This window comes from Hippoglossus stenolepis, chromosome 17 (genome assembly GCF_022539355.2).
Source record: "Hippoglossus stenolepis isolate QCI-W04-F060 chromosome 17, HSTE1.2, whole genome shotgun sequence".
Classification (NCBI taxonomy): domain Eukaryota; kingdom Metazoa; phylum Chordata; class Actinopteri; order Pleuronectiformes; family Pleuronectidae; genus Hippoglossus; species Hippoglossus stenolepis.
In genome coordinates, this window is record NC_061499.1 from 3,112,410 (window position 1) to 3,130,700 (window position 18,291).

The 18,291-nt window shown below is 43.6% G+C and overlaps 1 protein-coding gene across 1 annotated transcript in view; it reads right to left on the reverse strand.

Moving 5' to 3' along the window:
- LOC118124568 overlaps window positions 1-18,291 on the reverse strand; it is a 30,409-nt gene that overhangs the window by 8,136 nt on the left and 3,982 nt on the right. The window contains exons 6-46 of the mRNA XM_047344234.1: window positions 18,121-18,213; window positions 17,923-18,036; window positions 17,372-17,528; window positions 16,864-17,056; window positions 16,463-16,534; window positions 14,355-16,230; window positions 14,153-14,245; window positions 13,237-13,761; window positions 13,073-13,146; window positions 12,675-12,815; window positions 12,421-12,581; window positions 11,925-12,084; window positions 11,617-11,814; window positions 11,117-11,264; window positions 10,661-10,728; window positions 10,255-10,499; window positions 9,817-10,090; window positions 9,111-9,261; window positions 8,886-8,962; window positions 8,663-8,755; window positions 8,271-8,503; window positions 7,500-7,680; window positions 7,205-7,399; window positions 6,869-7,019; window positions 6,273-6,388; window positions 5,987-6,133; window positions 5,534-5,684; window positions 5,281-5,453; window positions 5,039-5,174; window positions 4,754-4,873; window positions 4,477-4,596; window positions 4,344-4,381; window positions 4,093-4,210; window positions 3,721-3,833; window positions 3,299-3,500; window positions 2,912-3,123; window positions 2,649-2,820; window positions 2,300-2,436; window positions 1,751-1,865; window positions 1,414-1,662; window positions 1,199-1,319 (exon numbers count right to left, since the gene is read on the reverse strand). Of these exons, the coding sequence (XP_047200190.1) occupies window positions 1,199-1,319; window positions 1,414-1,662; window positions 1,751-1,865; window positions 2,300-2,436; window positions 2,649-2,820; window positions 2,912-3,123; window positions 3,299-3,500; window positions 3,721-3,833; window positions 4,093-4,210; window positions 4,344-4,381; window positions 4,477-4,596; window positions 4,754-4,873; window positions 5,039-5,174; window positions 5,281-5,453; window positions 5,534-5,684; window positions 5,987-6,133; window positions 6,273-6,388; window positions 6,869-7,019; window positions 7,205-7,399; window positions 7,500-7,680; window positions 8,271-8,503; window positions 8,663-8,755; window positions 8,886-8,962; window positions 9,111-9,261; window positions 9,817-10,090; window positions 10,255-10,499; window positions 10,661-10,728; window positions 11,117-11,264; window positions 11,617-11,814; window positions 11,925-12,084; window positions 12,421-12,581; window positions 12,675-12,815; window positions 13,073-13,146; window positions 13,237-13,761; window positions 14,153-14,245; window positions 14,355-16,230; window positions 16,463-16,534; window positions 16,864-17,056; window positions 17,372-17,528; window positions 17,923-18,036; window positions 18,121-18,213 (8,113 nt within the window). The remainder of the gene's footprint in view (window positions 1-1,198; window positions 1,320-1,413; window positions 1,663-1,750; window positions 1,866-2,299; window positions 2,437-2,648; window positions 2,821-2,911; window positions 3,124-3,298; window positions 3,501-3,720; window positions 3,834-4,092; window positions 4,211-4,343; window positions 4,382-4,476; window positions 4,597-4,753; window positions 4,874-5,038; window positions 5,175-5,280; window positions 5,454-5,533; window positions 5,685-5,986; window positions 6,134-6,272; window positions 6,389-6,868; window positions 7,020-7,204; window positions 7,400-7,499; window positions 7,681-8,270; window positions 8,504-8,662; window positions 8,756-8,885; window positions 8,963-9,110; window positions 9,262-9,816; window positions 10,091-10,254; window positions 10,500-10,660; window positions 10,729-11,116; window positions 11,265-11,616; window positions 11,815-11,924; window positions 12,085-12,420; window positions 12,582-12,674; window positions 12,816-13,072; window positions 13,147-13,236; window positions 13,762-14,152; window positions 14,246-14,354; window positions 16,231-16,462; window positions 16,535-16,863; window positions 17,057-17,371; window positions 17,529-17,922; window positions 18,037-18,120; window positions 18,214-18,291) is intronic.

The window sequence follows — 18,291 nt, forward strand, 5'->3', positions numbered from 1 at the left end:
TTCATTTAGCTGACGCTTTTATCCAAAGCGACTTACAATAAGTGCATCAACCATGAGGGTACAAACCCAGAACAACAAGAATAGAGAAAGTACAGTTTCTTCAAAAAAGCAAAACTACAAAGTGCTATAAGTAAGTGCCATTTTAAGTGCTACTAAATTGTTAGTTTTAAAAATGTTATTCAAGGTATAGTCGGAAGAGGTGTGTTTTTAGTTTGCGGCGGAAGATGTGTAAACTTTCTGATGTCCGGATGTCCATGGGGAGCTCATTCCACCGTTTAGGAGCCAGGACAGCAAACAGTCGTGATGTTGATGAGTGTTTAGCTCGCAGTGAGGGAGCAACAAGCCGATTGGCCGAAGCAGAGCGGAGTGAACGGGCTGGGGTGTAACATTTGACCATGTCCTGGATGTAGACTGGACCTGATCCGTTCGCAGCACGGTACGCAAGTACTAATGTTTTGAAACGGATGCGGGCAGCCGCCGGTAACCAGTGAAGGGAGCGGAGGAGCGTGAGTGAATTTAGGTTAAAGACCAGTCGAGCTGCTACATTCTGAATGAGCTGCAGAGGTCGGATGGCAGCAGCAGGTAGACCTGCCAGGAGGGAGTTACAATAGTCGAGGCGTGAGATGACCAGGGCCTGGACCAGAACCTGCACCGCCTTCTGAGTGAGAAGGGGGCGTGTTCTCCTGATGTTGTACAGCATGAATCGACAGGAACGTGTTGTTACAGTAATGTTGGCAGTAAGGGAGAGTTGGCTGTCGAGTGTCACACCCAGGTTCCTAGCAGTCTGAATGGGGGTTAACACGGAGTTGTCAAAGTTAATAGTCAGGTCGTGGGTGGGAGGAGCCTTTCCCTGGAAGGAAAAGTAGTTCAGTCTTGTCAAGGTTAATTTTCAGGTGGTGTGCAGACATCCACTGAGAGATGTCAGTCAGACAGGCAGAGGTTCGTGCAGCTCGGCTATCTTTTCCCTTCCTTTGAAGGGTGGTGCCCCGAGGTAACTTTAATCAATTAAAGTTATTATTTAATATTAATATTTTTAATATTAATATTCAATATTTTATTTTGATAACCAAATTTATTGAATGCCGAAAGGCACACCATTTTATAGTATCACGTTTAATGCATTATTGCACAACAAGACAGGTCGTTACATGTGAACTGCTCAGGCGTCCTCAACTGAAAGTGCGAGTCAGACACTCACCACTTGGAGAGGTAGAACTCATAGAGTCTGACCGGGCAGTGGAGCGGGTTCTCCGTGTTCTCCATCATCTCCAGGAAATTCTCCACGTTATCTTTCTTACGTTTTTTAGCGGGAACTCCGTCTGTGTCAGATAAACATGACAAAGCAAACATAAGAGGAGGTAATAAGATGTAATCTTCTTCATCACTGTTGTATCTTCACAGTCGTGTTGGTACCTGGCAGAGCTTCAGTCGTGGATATGGGTGGGTAGAAGCGCAGGGAAGTGGTCCGGGTGTGGTTCAGGTTGGTTCTGGTGCAGCAGGTGAGCTGGGTGAAGGACAGCTGGCGGTGCTGCTCCACCGTGGTGAAGCCAAAGTTCTTGCAGCAGAAGAAGAGCAGGGTGTTGAGGAGGACGATGGGGGAGTACGCCCCCAACTGTTTACATTCCCAAAGAAACTCCTCCTCCACGCAGGACTGGACGTAACCTGCCGAGGAAAACAAACAGGATCTCTGAGTTTATCCGAGTTGATCCGAGACAGAAAATAAAAGATAAAGACCTGGACGTTGACTCACCAGCGGCTGTGACCGAGGGTCTGAGACGTTTGAGGATCTTGGTGAACTCGGTGGTGAACTGGCTGTAGATCACGTCACTGAATATGTTCTCCATGCGATCGTTCTCAAACAGAAACTGCGGACAGACAACGACAAAACAGAACCATGGAGCAAAACAAATGGTAAATGGATTGTATAGATTTTGTGCTTTTCTAGTCTTATGTTTTCACGAAACTTGGAAGGAAGAGACATGGACCAAGGAAGAACTCTTATCACTCAGATCTGGACAAAGAAGTGGATCCAGGACTTTCTTTAACTTAGAGACACGTTTTAACATTTTCACTGATTTCCCAGAGAATAATTCATGGATCTTGATGAAAAGTTCAGACTGTTGGGCTCTAGTTAGCTTCTGCCTTTTCTCAACAATAACACAAATACTATTCATATGAAAAACATTTACTTATTCTTAAAATAGGACAAATCTGTCTATTCTCTCCATGTGATGTTATAGTAACTCTCACGTTAGTATGAGGGCCCTTTTATGTTTGTGTACCGTGTCCTTCATCTGACCTGTTGAATGCTGAGGCAGAGGTAGAACAGACTGTCGGGGGGGTGCGGCTCTCCATCCGCTTGTTTCACCTCATTGACGAAGCAACAGAGGCCGTCGCTCAGTTCCGCCGCAGAACAGAGAAGAACGTTCTCCTTGACTGAGTGGATCAGACAGTCAGTGATTGATTTATGATCAATGACTTTCTACAATGTTTCAGTAGTTCAATAGTGACATCTATCAATAGCTTGTTTTGTCCAGTCAACATTTAAAAGAGATTTTAGTTTAAAAAAAACATTATTAATGCGTCAAACACCAAAATGTTAACTGAAAATCACATAGTTAAAAAAAAAAAGAGACAGAACAACACACAAGAAACAGGGTCCAGGTTGGTTTGTGACTTCCTCCCCTGAATCCATCTCTTCCAGGCATCGATCCCACACTGACTCTTCTGTTTGTGCTGTTTCCTCGACATGAGTTTAGACAAGTCTCTTTGAAACGTCTCCTCTTTGGTGGCCTTACACAACTGGGGCAACTTAGGACCCTTGGACAGAGAGGGAAGACAAGTTTACAGCACAGAGAGATGAGACCACAGCATCTTAACTGCTCTGTCCGTCTCTCAGGGGGTTTCTCACCTCGTTCTTGTTGTGGACTTTGCTCAGGAGCGTTTGCTGTGACGGTGGAGGAGCAGGTGCAGAGCTCGCGGGCTCCTCTCTGATGGGAGGAGGAGCTGGAGTGTGTGGTTGACCGGGCGACCAAAGGCTGACGTCAGTGAACGAGTGCTCCTGGAGGTTGAAACTACCCAGATCGTTTTTATCCAAATCATCGTCGAAGCTACTGGTGTGTTCTGAAAATAATGAGGACAAGTTAAGGATAAATGTTGCACAGAGAGTTTGAATGTTCTGGTTCCATTGAGAGAGTAGAAATCTGGAGTAGTTTTTTATTGGAATATAAATATGTGTACTCTCAGTATAAATCAGAATAAATGCACACATTAACATTTATTAATATCACAATCTTACCGTTTAGGTCCTGAGTTTCTTGTCTTTCGTCTTCAGTGGTCAGCTCTTCAGCCCTCAGCCCGTTCTCTCTCCCGCTCCGGTCGTCCTGCTGGGTCCCCGTCTCAGACCTGAGGTGGAGATCTGCCTCAGGAGGCTCGACTCTCTCTTTCATCGCTGGATCAGGACGGTCCAGCGCCACAGGGAGGAAGATGGGCACTGGCAGCTGTGAAAAGGCAAAGTTTGAGAAAGAGAAACTTCCTTTAAAACCTAATGAAAAGCAAGAAGTCACAGTGAGTGTGTGAAACAGACGGATAAAGAGTTTTACACAGATTATTATAATTCGTTCAAAGCATAAAAACAAGAGTAGAAAGTTGATATTTAATATTTGTATATGATCGAAGTAGAACAAGGTTAACAAAGAGTGTCAGAGGTGTTTTACGCACCGGTACCGGTAGACCCACAGGCTGTGGTGTGTACTGGCTGTACATGTTCATTGGTAGTGGAACGTAGGCCGGCACTGGGAGAGGCAGCACTATGACCTGAGGTACGAAGTTGTCTTCACACAACAGAGAAAAGACAAAAACAAACAAATTCAAAGATCTTTTATTGAAGTAGAGGATGTGTGTACATCTTACTTTTGTGTATATTTCATTTCATATTATCCGCGAAGCCGTATGTATTCGTCTAATACAGACAGTTTCTGGGTATTAACATATATTCAGCAATAACCCAAACTAAACCCAGCAGTGCAGGGTGAAGCTGAAGAGGTTTATTTGGCTGAAAATGAAAGAAACAAACTTGAAAGTGTATTTTACCTGTTTGTGCTTCTGCGTCCACAGTCGCTGTCGTACAAGAGACTCCTTTGTTGTGGACCAACGGGGAGCAGAGCACAGACTTGTTCTTCAGTTCCCTGGGAGCGGTTTGAACACTGGCCTGCACAACAGACAAATGGCATCCTCATCATTTCCATCTTCAACACCCGGTTGTTATTATTGAGGTTGTAACTCAATGTGCACGACTCTGATGATGAACTATGTGGAGGACTTGACTTTCGGAGTGAACTTACATGTCCGACGACCTTCGTTTGAATTTCAGGGACAGATTCTGTAGAGAAATGACAGAGTCAGAAACTGTTTGTCCACGTAGGTGAAATCTGGAGTCTTTTGTGTCTGTGTGGTTGTGTGTGTTTGTATAAGTACCATGTTGTGTAGTGCTGGAGGAGGTTTTGTTCCGCCGAGCCAGATGACTCGCAAGTGAGACAACGCTGGTGATGACCGGGGAGGATTCTGCCTGACGTGAAGATTCAGGGGAGGAAGAAGCTAGAAACAGAAAAAGAGTCAGGAGGTGAAGTTAGTGTTAAATATATGACATTTATATTGACTGCCTCATGATTAAAGTCAGGTCTGTATCATATTCATCAGTACATATTTGTGTCTTTTTTGTCTGGATGTTATGTACATGTCTTTGTATAAATACCATGTTGTGTAGTGCTGGATAAGGTTTTGTTCTGCTGAGCCAGAAGACTCGCAAGGGAGATAACGCTGGTGATGATGGGCGAGGACGCTGCTGCACCTGCAGACTCAGGAGAGGAGGAATCTAGAAAAGAGTCAGGAGGGGATGTTGGTGATGAATCTGATTATCATGGTCATATTTAACTGCTCCAGCTTTTATTCTGTATCCAAGAGAACCACAAATTCAGACACAAACAAGATGTTGAGCATCAAACATGTCGACCAACATCATATCATAACAGTAACAAACCTGTGTTGACAACCTGGAGCCTTTTGTTGCAGAAGTGAAGGACACATCTGAGGTCACAGAAGTGTTTGACCTCCCCCAGCATGGAAAGGCTCTCTCGCAGTTTCCCTTTATGACTGCAGGTGTCGCACTTGGCATACTGAGAGAAAGCAGAGAGTTAAAAGAGTCGTCAGTAAAGTGCATTTGTCAAATTCAGACAAGGAGAACAAAATTTGTGTTTAAAATACGTGTCCAGCTCAACTTACGCAGCAGTAGAGCATGTTGTATTTTGACATGCAGACCTCAGAGCAGAATTCCTCTTTTTTTCCTGCGTAATTTGCCGTCAACACTGTCCTGGAGCCGGAGCGGCAGTAAGCACACGAGTCACAGTGTTTCCCCCACTTCCTCTCCAGCTCATGACTAAAGAGAATCTTGCAGCCTGAGAGGAGAGAGAAGAGTCTTCATTGACATAAAGTTAACTTCAGACCTGGGAAGCAAATACTGAATCAGTCTCCTCACCATCACTGCAGAAGAAGCAGTCTTTGCTGTCGATTCTCTTCGCGTCTCTGGCGATACCTTCAGTTCTACAGTATTCGCACGTTGTCGTGATGTTCGTGACCCTCTTGAACTCTTGAGAACAGGCCAGGCTGCACACGAAAGTCACTTTGCCCTAAAGCACACACACACACACACACACACATATTTACACACAGTATTTAATGTTCACAGATGTGTCACAATGTATGTTACTGTCTCTAAGCTTTCAAGAGTTGTCCGAACAATACTGTCAGAAGGAATCATGAGAAAACGTGAGTTTGTTCCATAGATTTCAGCTCAAACTGGTGCACATGACATTTAAGCACAAGCAGGTTTTATTTTGAGCGAGAACATTTCAAAATCTGAATGTGAAATTAATACCTTTGGTTCTAAATATAGTGATGTGCTCAGATTACGTCGACTGGAGCAACGCACCTTTTGCTGGACAACTTTGGGTGAAGTCCTTATGATGCGTCGACACTGGGCACACAGCAGGTTCTCTGGTGGTTTGAGGAAGTCACTGGTGGTTGGATCCGAGGCTCCTGAGAGGTGAGAGGGAGCACTTGTGTCTTTCTGCGTCTCCTGTGGTACAGAAAGTAAAATAAAAGATGAACACGTCCCCCCACTGTCAGTGTAACTTAAGATGTATGAGATCATTAAGAATTAAAATATCTTAACATGATCCTCTCTGCAAATATGTGAAGTCTACAGACTGTGTTACCTTGAAGGTCATGGCACAGGCGAGAGTGCAGAAGTTTCTGATGGTGGCGTCTGGCATGGCGAGGTGGCAGGCGGGTAGTGTGTTCCTCCCACAGTTATCACAGTTCAGTGGAGCGCCTGCGAAGAAGCAGGAAAAGAAACAGTTACTTTGAGAATAATATGTATAAGTGTGAGATGAGGGCATGAATCCACACAGAAGGATTCAGGGATCCAGTTGGTTTCATATCACAAATATACAACCGCAGAGTTTATACGCAGTCACCTTCTGCTTTATAATTATCACAGTTTTGATCAAACTCTTTCACAACAGGTTTCTACAGTTTGAGACATGTCATGTTAGGTTTTCCCCACATTTGTCTCAGATAATGACGCCAGCATCTAAAAGCAGTTCAATATCATCTACCTTCATTTGGAGAATTCAGACAGATCCACAGCATCGAGCTTTAAGGTCTCGTGACAATCGAAGTTGTACCTGCATAATCTTAAATCTCACATGAACTAGAAATGAGTCGTTTTGTTCACTGAGAGCTGGAACTTCACAGTGGACAGAGAGAATAACAAGAAAAGGAGGGGAAAGGCAAAGAGCAGGTCCAGTACCTGACACACTGGCAGCCTGGATCTTTGCTGCCATCACACAGCTGTTGGTGCAGAAGAGCTCCACCACGTTTTCACTGGTTATGGTTTCCACCATGTCTGATGCGGGACAGGAAGACTGGCACATGACACACGGCTGCAATGTTCGGATTGTCTGCAAATGAAAAGAGAGAATATAAAATCCCCTCCATCATCACCTCATGCAGGTGGGTTATTTAACCTCACATAGAATTTAACCAGAAGAAAAACCAAACCAGATGCTGCTACAAGCTAACAACAAGTATTAATCCAACTTTACAAACATATTCTTTGACCTACACGTGCAGAACCTCTTCCTACCTTTTTTACTTGGGCCACACACGCCGCAGTGCAAAGTTTTTTGCTGCCCTCCTTCATCTTGAGGGTGAGCAGTGTGTTGCAGCGGCAGTGACAGTTCTGACAGAGGGACAGATTGTTCATGTTGCAGAAACGGAAAAAACACGGGTCGCTGCAGATCTTGTGAACCAGGCCCTGCTTTATGATCTCATGTTTGCTCTGAGGAAAAACAACAGACAGCCAGTCAGCCATCATTTATTCTCCTTTACATTCAGCATTGATTACAATAAACATAATTTGATCCTCGGAAATCTCTTACAATGCAGTATCTGCCGCACATGCTGCATTGGGAATGTGATGCGAGAGGCACGATGGGTATTTTGGTGGACACGACTTTCTTGTAGTTGAAGGAGGACAGACAGGCCCGGCTGCAGAAGTCCTTTAATGTCCCCTCAGGCTCCACCGGGAACTGGAGGACGTCCTGCGACTCCCTTACCTCCCTGGGAGGAGGAAGCAGGATGAAGTCAGTTAGAATGTACACACAGTGATTGGATGCTGCTAAATTGGGCTGAAGGACGCCGGGGACGATTTAACTGTCAGTTGGAGGTAGTGGCGTTTTAAAACATTACTCAGAGGTGACACCTACAGGCCACCAGGACAGCCTGAAGAAAATGTTTTTAAAGCCAATGATCACAATGTTTGTAATAAATCAGAATCAGACGAGTGCAACAACTAAGAGTTATTGTCTTAATTAAAATATCTGTGGAGTATTTTCTACTAAGTGATGGCTTAATAAACCTATAACAAGTCAGACGCTAGTATAAATAATCCCAATAACATTTTCCAAGAGCTGAAAAATACAAAAATTCAAATCCTGTTTTGTCCAAGAAGTCCACAAGACTTTCAGTTGACTATATAATAAAACAGAGCAGGAAAGCCAAATCCTAGAGTTTGAGAATTTTGAATTTCTCAAAATTATTGCTGATTAATAATTTTCAATCTCAAATGAAGAATTCCTTGAAATTCTCCAAGCTAAAGCTGAAAGAACAATGTAAAAACACAACCAGTGAGCAGAACGTGTTTGACTCACTCGAGGCAGAACTGGCAGGTCTTCCTCACTGGTTTCATTTGGTAAAACGTTAAGATGCAGGCGGTGGAGCAGAAGATGTCCGCATGGTCCTTCCTTTGGTAAACGGTCTCTCCGTCCATCAGCGTCTTCTTGCAGCTGAGGCAAGACAGTTTCAAATCCACGTGGCAGAGAGAGGTGTCTTCTGATGGAGGCGAGTCTGTCGTCAGGAAGAAAACAGGATCGGTCTTCAAGTCCTGTCACGAACAGAAGCAAGATGATTCACGGTGACTCTGATGGAACCTGCTGACAAATTAATACTTTCTCATACCTCATAGCCTTATAGGGCTGTAAACAGTCAAATACATTTGTTCTGCTTCCTTTTCAGCCTGATGGACTGTGATGTGTTTTCCTACCTTAGTCACGTTTGGCTCATCCTTGATGTGTTCTGTGGCGACGCCGGGAGGCAGATTCTGGTTGTACCCCTCGTCGACCGGCTCCTGTTTTATCTTGACGAGAAGCAGAAAAGAAGAGTTGGATTAGTTGTGTAACATCTAGAATAGACAGGTCTGAGTGAAGTGATTATTCTTAACTCTGAATCTAGATCAGAGAGGAATCGGTACAAAACACAAAACTCACAAAGTCCAACTTTGGTTTCACGTCTTTTGGCGTCACATCCTTAATATTGCGCTCCTCAGATGACGAGCTGGTCTTCGCTATAAAGACAAGGTTCAAATGGGGTTCAAATAAATTAGGATCTATAGAACAGAAGGAGAGTTTCCTTTGACAACAAGAGGCAGATATGTTGCGTAACAGATAAACAAGAGGGAAAGAAAAGTTTGTAGTTCTAATTAATTTAATTACCTGACTGGGTGAGAAACTGCGCCTTGTACACCACCGAACATCTGTTGCTGCAGAAGAAGTCCAACCTGCCGTCCTGGTCTTTGTCCTCAACCATGTCCGACAGCTGATGAGAAGTCTGACACATGGGGCACATCTGAGGCGTCTTGACTTTCTGTTATTGTTGTAAAAACAGAACACGGTTGGTGTACGGAGTTTGTATATAATCTATATATATAATCTATGTTGTGTCTACTATCAAATATTCAGACGGATCTTTATTCCTGAAGTTTTATTGAAAACAGGACTTTTTTTTCTGTTTTACTGTGTGATTTAATATACAAATATACATTTAACCTAAACGCCTGAACACACTGAACTCACGCAGCCTTGCAACGCCGCGCCTGAAAAAGAAATCACACCATAATTTCACTTCCTTGAGTTGAAGCCGTTAAGTTTATCAGTTCTCGAGTTTTGCTTTTCACATACAGACAAACTAAGATCAGTTCTATTATCTCTATTGCTCATGTCTCTGTTAAATCACTTTCTTGATTGTTACGTCATATGACCTGAATACTGCAGGATGATTACGTTTTTTTTTCAAATTCAGGTTAAGTTGAAGAACAGCGATGCCTTCTGATTTTCTTTTTTAACCTTGACACCTTGAAATGTGTCAGAAAGTGTAAATCTTAATTCTTCTTCCAAAAATGATGAGACGACGATTATGCACCTCTTTGAACTTGACCAGACATTCTTTGCTGCAGACTCTGCTGTCCTCCATCTTCAGCAGGAACTGGTCGTCGGTGCAGGTGGAGGCGCAGATGTCACATTGAGGCGCAGTCAGGTTGTTGACTTTGTGGTAGCCGACCTGCGGTTGGGTCTTCAGGACGGCCGTGCTCATCCTGGAATTGACAGACGCGAGGCAGGTCTCGCCGCACAGCTTCTTCATTGTTCCTACATCACCCACTGGAGCCAGGATGACTTTGAGAGGCTGCAGTATCACCCTGAGGAAACGAGGACCAACAAGGTAAAGACCAGATTCACAGTCAGTGGGAGCAGGAGGTTTGATATGGTCCAATGACCTTTACTGTAATAAACATTGGCCTTAATGAGACAATAAAAGGCATACAAATCTTACAAGAGTGAGTGTGGAGGATCCCGGACTTACTGAAAGCAGTTGTGGCAGTGTTTGGTGACGACTTTGATGTGTGGATTCATTTGAGTGAAGCAGGAGGCAGAACAGAACACGTCCGACGAGCTCTTCAGCTGATAAACTGTTTGGCCCTTCATCATCCTCGTCTCACAGGTGCGACAGGAGACACACAAGGCTGCGCTGATGAGTGTTGGTTCCTCAGCAGCTTGAGAGGCGGCGGCTCCGTCCACAGTGGAGCCTGAAACAACGCTCACACCTTCCTGTGGGATGATGCACAGTTATGGTACAGGGGTCAGAGGACTTGCACGTAACCCTGCTGGGCCTAAATCTATATGTAGCACAGAAAAATGCTACATATACACAAATATGATAACTGCTTGTGTGTTGTTGATTTAACTGAACTTAAAAGAACTGTACTCACAGTATTCGTTTTTTGTTTGGTCTGTTGGCCTTTTTTCTTTTTTTTCAACCAAGCTTTGCGTTTATTTTCTAAAGGGAGAAAACAGAAACATGTGATTGTTATACTGCAATTATATACAAGTACTGTGTGTATATATTTAAACATCCTTTATTCAGCAGTTCTAAGCTTTATTTCAAAGTATCTGTCAACAACTATCACTTCTATAAGGATGTATGTTATATCATTAAAAAGCGGTTTTACAATATCATCATTAATCACAAGTTATGGTTGTTGGCAAATACATTAATGAGAACCAGCACAAGTACTAACTCAACATGATCATCAACAAAATGTTTATATATTGTATAAAAAAAAGCCAAATAGAGGGAGTTGAAATGAAGTGTCTCCAGTAAAGGAAACACTGCTGGAGTGAGACCTCAGGTTTAATCATCCGTCACAGCAAACGTGTTTCACCACCTTGAGCTGCAGGCTTCAGTTGGTATGAAACCATACAGCCGCGATTGCAGAAGAGCTTCACTGTGCCCTCGATGCTTTTGTAGTTGACCATGTCTGACATCTGCTGAGACGTGAGGCACATGGAGCAGGGTTGAGGGGTTTCGGTTTTCTGCGGAAACACAAAAGGGAAACAGCTTCTGATTAGCGAGCAGGCGACTCGGCGTTTGGACGAACATTTCTGATTGATTGCTTGGTGGATTAAACGTCAGAAGAAATGTAGGTTTTGTCTGAACAATAGTGAAAATATGAAGATGGTGATTTTACTGTCATAGAAAAAGAGGCTGGAACAAGTGATGTTGATTTTTGATTGGTTGTTGGGATCAAAATGAATGAAGAGGAAACAGGATCAGCTCAAAAATGAATCTTCATATTAAAGTACGGCCAAAATTCAAACCAGAAATTGGTGTATGTGTTTGTATGATTTGCTCTTTATATATCCGAGAATTGTGATGTTGTTGCACCTCTTTAAATTCCGTCAGACATTCCTCACTGCAGATGGTCTTCGTGCCGTCTTCCTCCAGCTCCAGCATCAGCGGCTGCTTCTGGCAGTGGGAGCTGCAGTTATCACAGGCCGGCATGTTGTCCCGGCAGAAACCGTCCAAACAGGATTTGTTGCAAAACTTGTGGACAGCCTGCGTTAAAGACAACTCACACGTGGCCTGTGGGAGATAATGAAGGAGCAGTGAGGACAACAAGGACTTTACACCTGAAACGAGCACATGCTTTTAGATTTTCAAGTGGAACAAGTAAGAGATCTGCATATCCTTACAGCGCAGGACTTGTTGCACATGCTGCAGAGGGACTGTGGTGTTTGGGCAGGCGCATGTACGGACTTGAAAAGGCACAGGCAGGTCAGAGCGCAGAAGTCCTTCACAGTCCCTCGAGCGTCGACTACGGCCATGACGAGGTCCAGAGGCTGCGTTATCGCCCTGACAGAACGAGGGGGAAGAGTTTTTATAGAAGGATATGATGAGATAATCAGGGTCACACGTTGAGAGGCTTTCCTGTATCTCTACTTGACTTTACTTTGAAGGAAATCGCTGCCACTGGAGCAATAATCTTAACAACATCCTGTCGTGTGTGATGTTAGTTAGTTTCTAATCTTGTAGTGTGGACATGTTTAAGATTAAAACAGAAGAATATCTGTGAAGATTCTCATGTGCGTGATACAAGCCGAACTAAAAGCAGTGATCATTATGCTTTTATACTACAATCTTTCAACAGGAACACTGATCCGACAACATGATGTTTTTCCCCCAACTCACTTGTGACAGGAGTGACAGGTCTTGGTGTCTGGCTTGTTGACGGGGAACTTCTCGAAGAGGCAACTTTTAGAACAGAAGACGTGTGTGAATCCCTTCTTCTGGTAAGCGGTTTGTCCCTTCATCATGCTCTTCTCACAGTGGGAGCACGTCATGTATGTGGCCTGACAGGGAAGACCACAGATTTGATGAGCACGTTTTGTATAAACAAATAAAACCCAGCTCCCTTAAAACTCAGGAGCTGTGTTTTTTCCCACCTCTTCAGTTGTGGGATGATTTGTGGAACTGGAAGATGTTTCGGGCTCGTTGTCGTCGTCGTCCTGGAGCGGCTGATCTTTCTCCAGCCACTTCTTAAACGCAGGTGGTAACTGGGAAATGTGGACTGGATTCTGCAAATTCTTCTCGGACAAAAAAAAAGATCAGTTTAGGAGACGGAAATGCTTTAATGTGATCTTACGGACCTCTTTGTCTGTTATTGGAGCCTAAACAAAACCAATATATCCAGAAATACATAAGATCTCGTCAATAACTGTAAAGAGTTGCAGCAGGTAGCAGGAAAAAAGGTGAATATAAGGAAAGTTTGTTGATTTGTACACTTTCTATCAGGATATATCTCATATTACAAATACAAAATAGCTTTAAATCAGATACTTACAATGTCCAGTTTTGGGATTAACACGTTCACTTTCTTCATCCCATTCATTTGCGCTAATAACCTTTTCTTCTTTTCTATAAATAAAGTAGAAACAGGTGTTGTTACACAGTTAAGATGCTTTGTCACTGTGATGTCTTGTGATTGTCAACACTAGATTTGTCCACCTGTGTTTAAGGCGGCAGAGGAACCACTTGTGTCCACTTCCCTGCTGTCAGCTCCTTCCCCTCCCGTCACTTTGTCTGTTTCCTCTGCATCGACGTCCATGGTCTCTTCAGGGTCTGTGTCAGTGGAGTTCTTATGTGGTGAGCGCTCTTTCTTATTATCACTGACGTCCTCGTCCTGCTCTGTGCGTCCTTTCACTTGTGTCCTCGGAGGCATTGCTGCTGATCCATCTGATCCAACGTCTCCATCACGGTTGTCATTTCTGACGTCGTCATCGGTGTCTTCGTCCATATCGAAGTCCACGTTCGTGTCCTCATCACTGAAAGAAACGTTTGTTGCCTCTTCGTTGCTACGAGACGGTGTCTCCTCGGCACACTTGGCGGGAACCTCCTCCGACTGGTCATCACTCTCTGCGTCCCCCTCATCATGTTCCTCTTCATCTTGCACAGACTCTTCACTTTCACTCTTCTTCCTCTTGCGTCGGCCGCGTTTCTTCGAGGAGGAAACTCTTTTTTGAGGTGATGAGTCTGTAGAGGAGAAAAGACAAAGATGGGACCGGGACACTATGTGAGAAGAGTATCAACACTTCTCTTCTTCAACATTTGCTTTTAATTTACTAAATCATTACCAATGCTGCTGGAGACATGGACATTTCAGTCTATGTTCCTACGGATTTTCTTTTACACATTATATGATAAAGATTTTGATAATGATTTCCACTTTCACACACACACACATGTAAATCTCTATAGTTTGTATATCTTAGCAGGCAGCCAAGTGTTAATTGGGTTGAGCTCAGTTGAACTAATACTCTTTTTGGAGGATGCTCATGTGACTCATTGTTGGAAAGATGTAATGTGTCCACTGAGATCTAGTAGAACACAGATAAGAGATGAGTTTGAGGTTTTCTCGACTTACCTCTTGACAGAACTGAACTTTCTGCATCTTCACAGTCCTCATTGGCGTCATTGTTGTCAGAATCGCACTCCTTCAAATCCGGCTGCAGTTCATCTTCAGAGGGGAGACAGACACATTCAGTCAATATAAAAACAATAACACAATTACCTCGTGACTGTAAACGGAACTTTTAGGTCATTTAGCTTTTGAACTGGGCACATACCTGGAATCTCAATGTCCTCAAAGGATGTTCCTTCAAATCTCTCAACAGATCCGTTCTCCATTTCTGAGAGGAGCTCTGATATTTTCGCGATGTCTCCAGCCGCTTCTGGCTTCTGATAATAGTCCCGGTCGGTCTGAATGTCGCGGCCCAGCAACTTGGCAAGCTGATCAAGCTCGTCGTTTGTGAGGCTCAGGATCTGGTAAGTTCTTACCATGTGCTTCCGAAACAGCGCGGGCCTTTGGGTCTCAAGGTTCTTTGCACCGCACCGGGCCACAAAGAGGCTGATGCACGTTTGCCCCTGGTAGAAGCTTGTACGTATGGCGACAGGTCTAGCGAATAAGAAGGAATTCAGTGCATGTACACCACATGATTCTCTCTTGCTCACCAGCAGTGTTATTGCGCTCAGTAGTTCTGGCGTCAACATAAGAGCAATTTCTTTATCGTGACCCTTTCTTTCAGCTTTGCTCATCACATTGATCGTCACAAAGCGCTTGCAGAGAATCTGTTCGAGCTGTGACCGGCCAACAGACGCGTCTGTGTGAAGCTCGGCGTCGTCCCTCTCCTGGAATGACTTCAGGGTTACTCGTGGCACTTTTTTGAACACGTTTGCATTCAAGATCGCCGCTTGTGCAAGTGTCACTCTGAGAAGTGCATTGTAGACTGGGGGGCTTTCGTACATCGTCAGGCTCTGGACTGCAGACGCTGCTGTCTTCTCAATGCACTGGTATAAAAGCTGCGCGTCCTGGGTGAACAGTATGGTCGATGGGTTTTTTATAAAGGATTTTGATCGGGGGCCCCATTCTTCGGCACACAGCCTCATAAATGTCTCTGCTTGGTGTATTGTCTCTTTGTCAGCATCCTCTTTCAAAGCTACGGCGTAACTTATGTCCCCAATCTTCTTGAGCGTCTCTCCCAACTTCTGCGCAAAAGTTGGTCTGTCACAAGACTGTGTCTCTTCCCTGAAACCACTGAGCTCCTTGACGGCTTCAACCACTTTGCTGAAGTTTTCAGGCTTGACAGCATCTTCAAAGCAACTTATCGACTTTTTCCTTAACTTTAACAGGACCCTTCCCATTTCCCTCAGCTTCCGTCTAATGTACTCTGATTGTTTTTTCGTTTTATTTGTGAAGCACAAACACTGTGCCAGGCGCAGCAAGTAACAATCCTCCCGCACCGCAGATGAAATCTCATCGTTATTCAGGTTCTTTAAAACGTCCCTCACATATGATGTCATTTCTCTCGGCTCTGTTGACACTGTGGTAGCAACCAAAGTTAAAACTTTGGTCTTGGGACCTATTGCACCCTTAAATAACTTGTTTGAGCACTTTCGCACATGTCGCCACATTAGCTTACGACTATACATGCCTTTACAGTACAGACAGGGGGCAAACAAGTTACTATTTGTAAGGGACACTTTAGATCTTTTCGACACTTTCAGTTCTCCACGGCAAGTCTTCAACACCTCCTGATTATGTTTGTAATTTCCTCTTTTTCGTAGGTCGTCCATTTGCTTTTTTCGTTCTTTGGAATTTCGACGTAGTGCAAACACTTGAGCGATGTCGGCCTCCTCGTGTCTATGGGTCAAAAGATGACGAGAAATTTTGGACTGAGGTTTCCCGCAAACGTAACAATAGTTTTTGTTGGCGGGGGAAAGGTTTATGGCATCTCTCTCATTGGAGTCGTCCTCCAGCTGGACGGGGGAATCATCAGTGGGTTGCTGTTCAGAAGAATCTACGACATCTGGATTGTTCTTCTGCTCGTCATCATCTTTGACTTCATTGTCGTATTCAGCGCTGCTTGGCTCTTCATCAGGGCCAGGGACATACTCGTCATCACCACAGGATTCTTCAGAACTAAAGGCTTCAAAGTCCTCCACCTGAAAACAGGTAATGTAGCTTTTAACTAAAAAAACAGACACACTTTAACGTCAGCTCATTTTTTTCCTGACTTCAAACTCATTTTCTCTCCAATTTTAACCTTGTTTAGCTACTTTATGTTTTCAGACATGACCTGTGGGTAAAATCCGGAGAATTGGCTACGGAGTTTACCCACAGTTTGCCTGAGTCTCTGCTGAGTGCTGTTCTGTTTTTAATCCAATCAAAACCCACCATTTCATCCTCCGGTGAAGATGCAGCATCTTTCAAGTGTGTTTGTGTTGAATTCAATTCCTCACTGGTTGTCTGTTAATATAAAGAAAAGAAAAGTCACACTAGTACTTATGTTAAACAAGTAAAAAGTAAATTCCGCACAATGTTATATATACATACATATAGGTTTGAAGGGTACACGACAGTTTACAGTCTAAAAATAATTAATTAATAATTGAGAGGATTTGATGCTTTTCTTTGTTTTGCATAATAACTTGAATATTTGGGGGTTTGGAACTTCAGTCACACAAAACATATTAACAATATTTAAGAGAAAAGGGAGAGAACAATGAAATATTTGTGTACATGTCAGCAATAAATGTCAACACATGTACATGTATTCATGAAGAAAGTACTCCTACCGTCGAGCGCCAGGGGTACGCCGAGTCCCCGTAGTCGTAAGTTATCTCCTCGCCTCGATGTATTTCCTTCACTGCAAACAGGCACAAGTGCGGCTTCTCCTCAAAAACGATCTTCTTCATCTCACAGTTGGGACTAACGTGGTCGTCATTCACGAGTCTCCCAAGCCCTCCGTGGTTTTTCGACGCATCGACACTGCAAGAAAAATAGTCTTCATGAAAAATGGATGCATTCTATCACAGTGAAAGAAGATGACGGTGGTGGCAGATGATTTTGTGACTCGACAAAATGTACCTGTTTTATTTAAGCTACTCACGATCCTTTTGTTAAATATACAAAATGTTACACTCATACAGGTAAGCCAATATATAAAAAGGAAGTAATTTGGCTAAACTGTTTCAACATATTCGTCCTTATTTTTGAATGTCGAACGATTTCTATTTAAAATGAGCCACAGTAAATCATCATTATATCATCCATCTGAATTTAAATCATATGAACTAAACTCACCGCCAGTTTGTTCCATTCCACGAAAAGTCAAACAGGTAATTGTTCAAAGTATCGCCACGTTCTTTTCCCCGGGTCTCAGTGCGAGTGGAGATGTTCCCCCGATACTCAACAACAAAGCTGGATGGTTCGATGGACTGATGGGTGAAAACACCTTTTCCTGGAAAAACAAAGAGTAAAAGGAGAAACAAGGTTTAATCCAATTATACAACAGAAACATGAATCCCCCCCCCACACACATTGTAACATATAACAGACCTGTGATTTATCAGTGTGGGGAACAAATTATTTATTATGACTAAAAATGTTGTCGTTGTTACGATCACATATGAGTCCAGTGTAATTCCAATCCAAGCAGGCATTGGGCGAGAGGCGGGGTTCACCCTGGTCACCAGCCTATCACAGGGCTGACAGACAGAGACACACAATCTCTCGCATTCACACATCAGTGCAATTCACAGCTTCACGTAAAAGAAAAAGGGCCAAAAAAGGGCGAGAGACCAGAGACCCTGGAACATATTCGGAGATAATGCTGTGGGAGATGCTTCACCGACCTTTGATCGTGTCAATCAACATTTCCTGTAGGAACGGTTTGTCTCTGCGGGTCTTTATGTGCTCCAGGGCATCTTTCTCAGGAGTCCGCTTTCTGCATGGCCGTTTCACATTTTCTGGAAAAATTTGCCAAACATTTTAAAAATGAAAGCATCAACAAGGTCAACATGAGTCTCTCTGCTTGTCTTGGAGAGACTTACCGTTCTGCAGAGGTGGAACATCTGATTCGTCGCTGTCCTCTTCAGTATCACTGTCTTTTGGTTTGCACATCTCCACATCCGGCTCCAACTCATCTTAAATAAAAAAAACAAAAAGATAATGTATTCATTTGTTGGTTGATAAATCATTTGTTTTTACTAAACCAACACTGG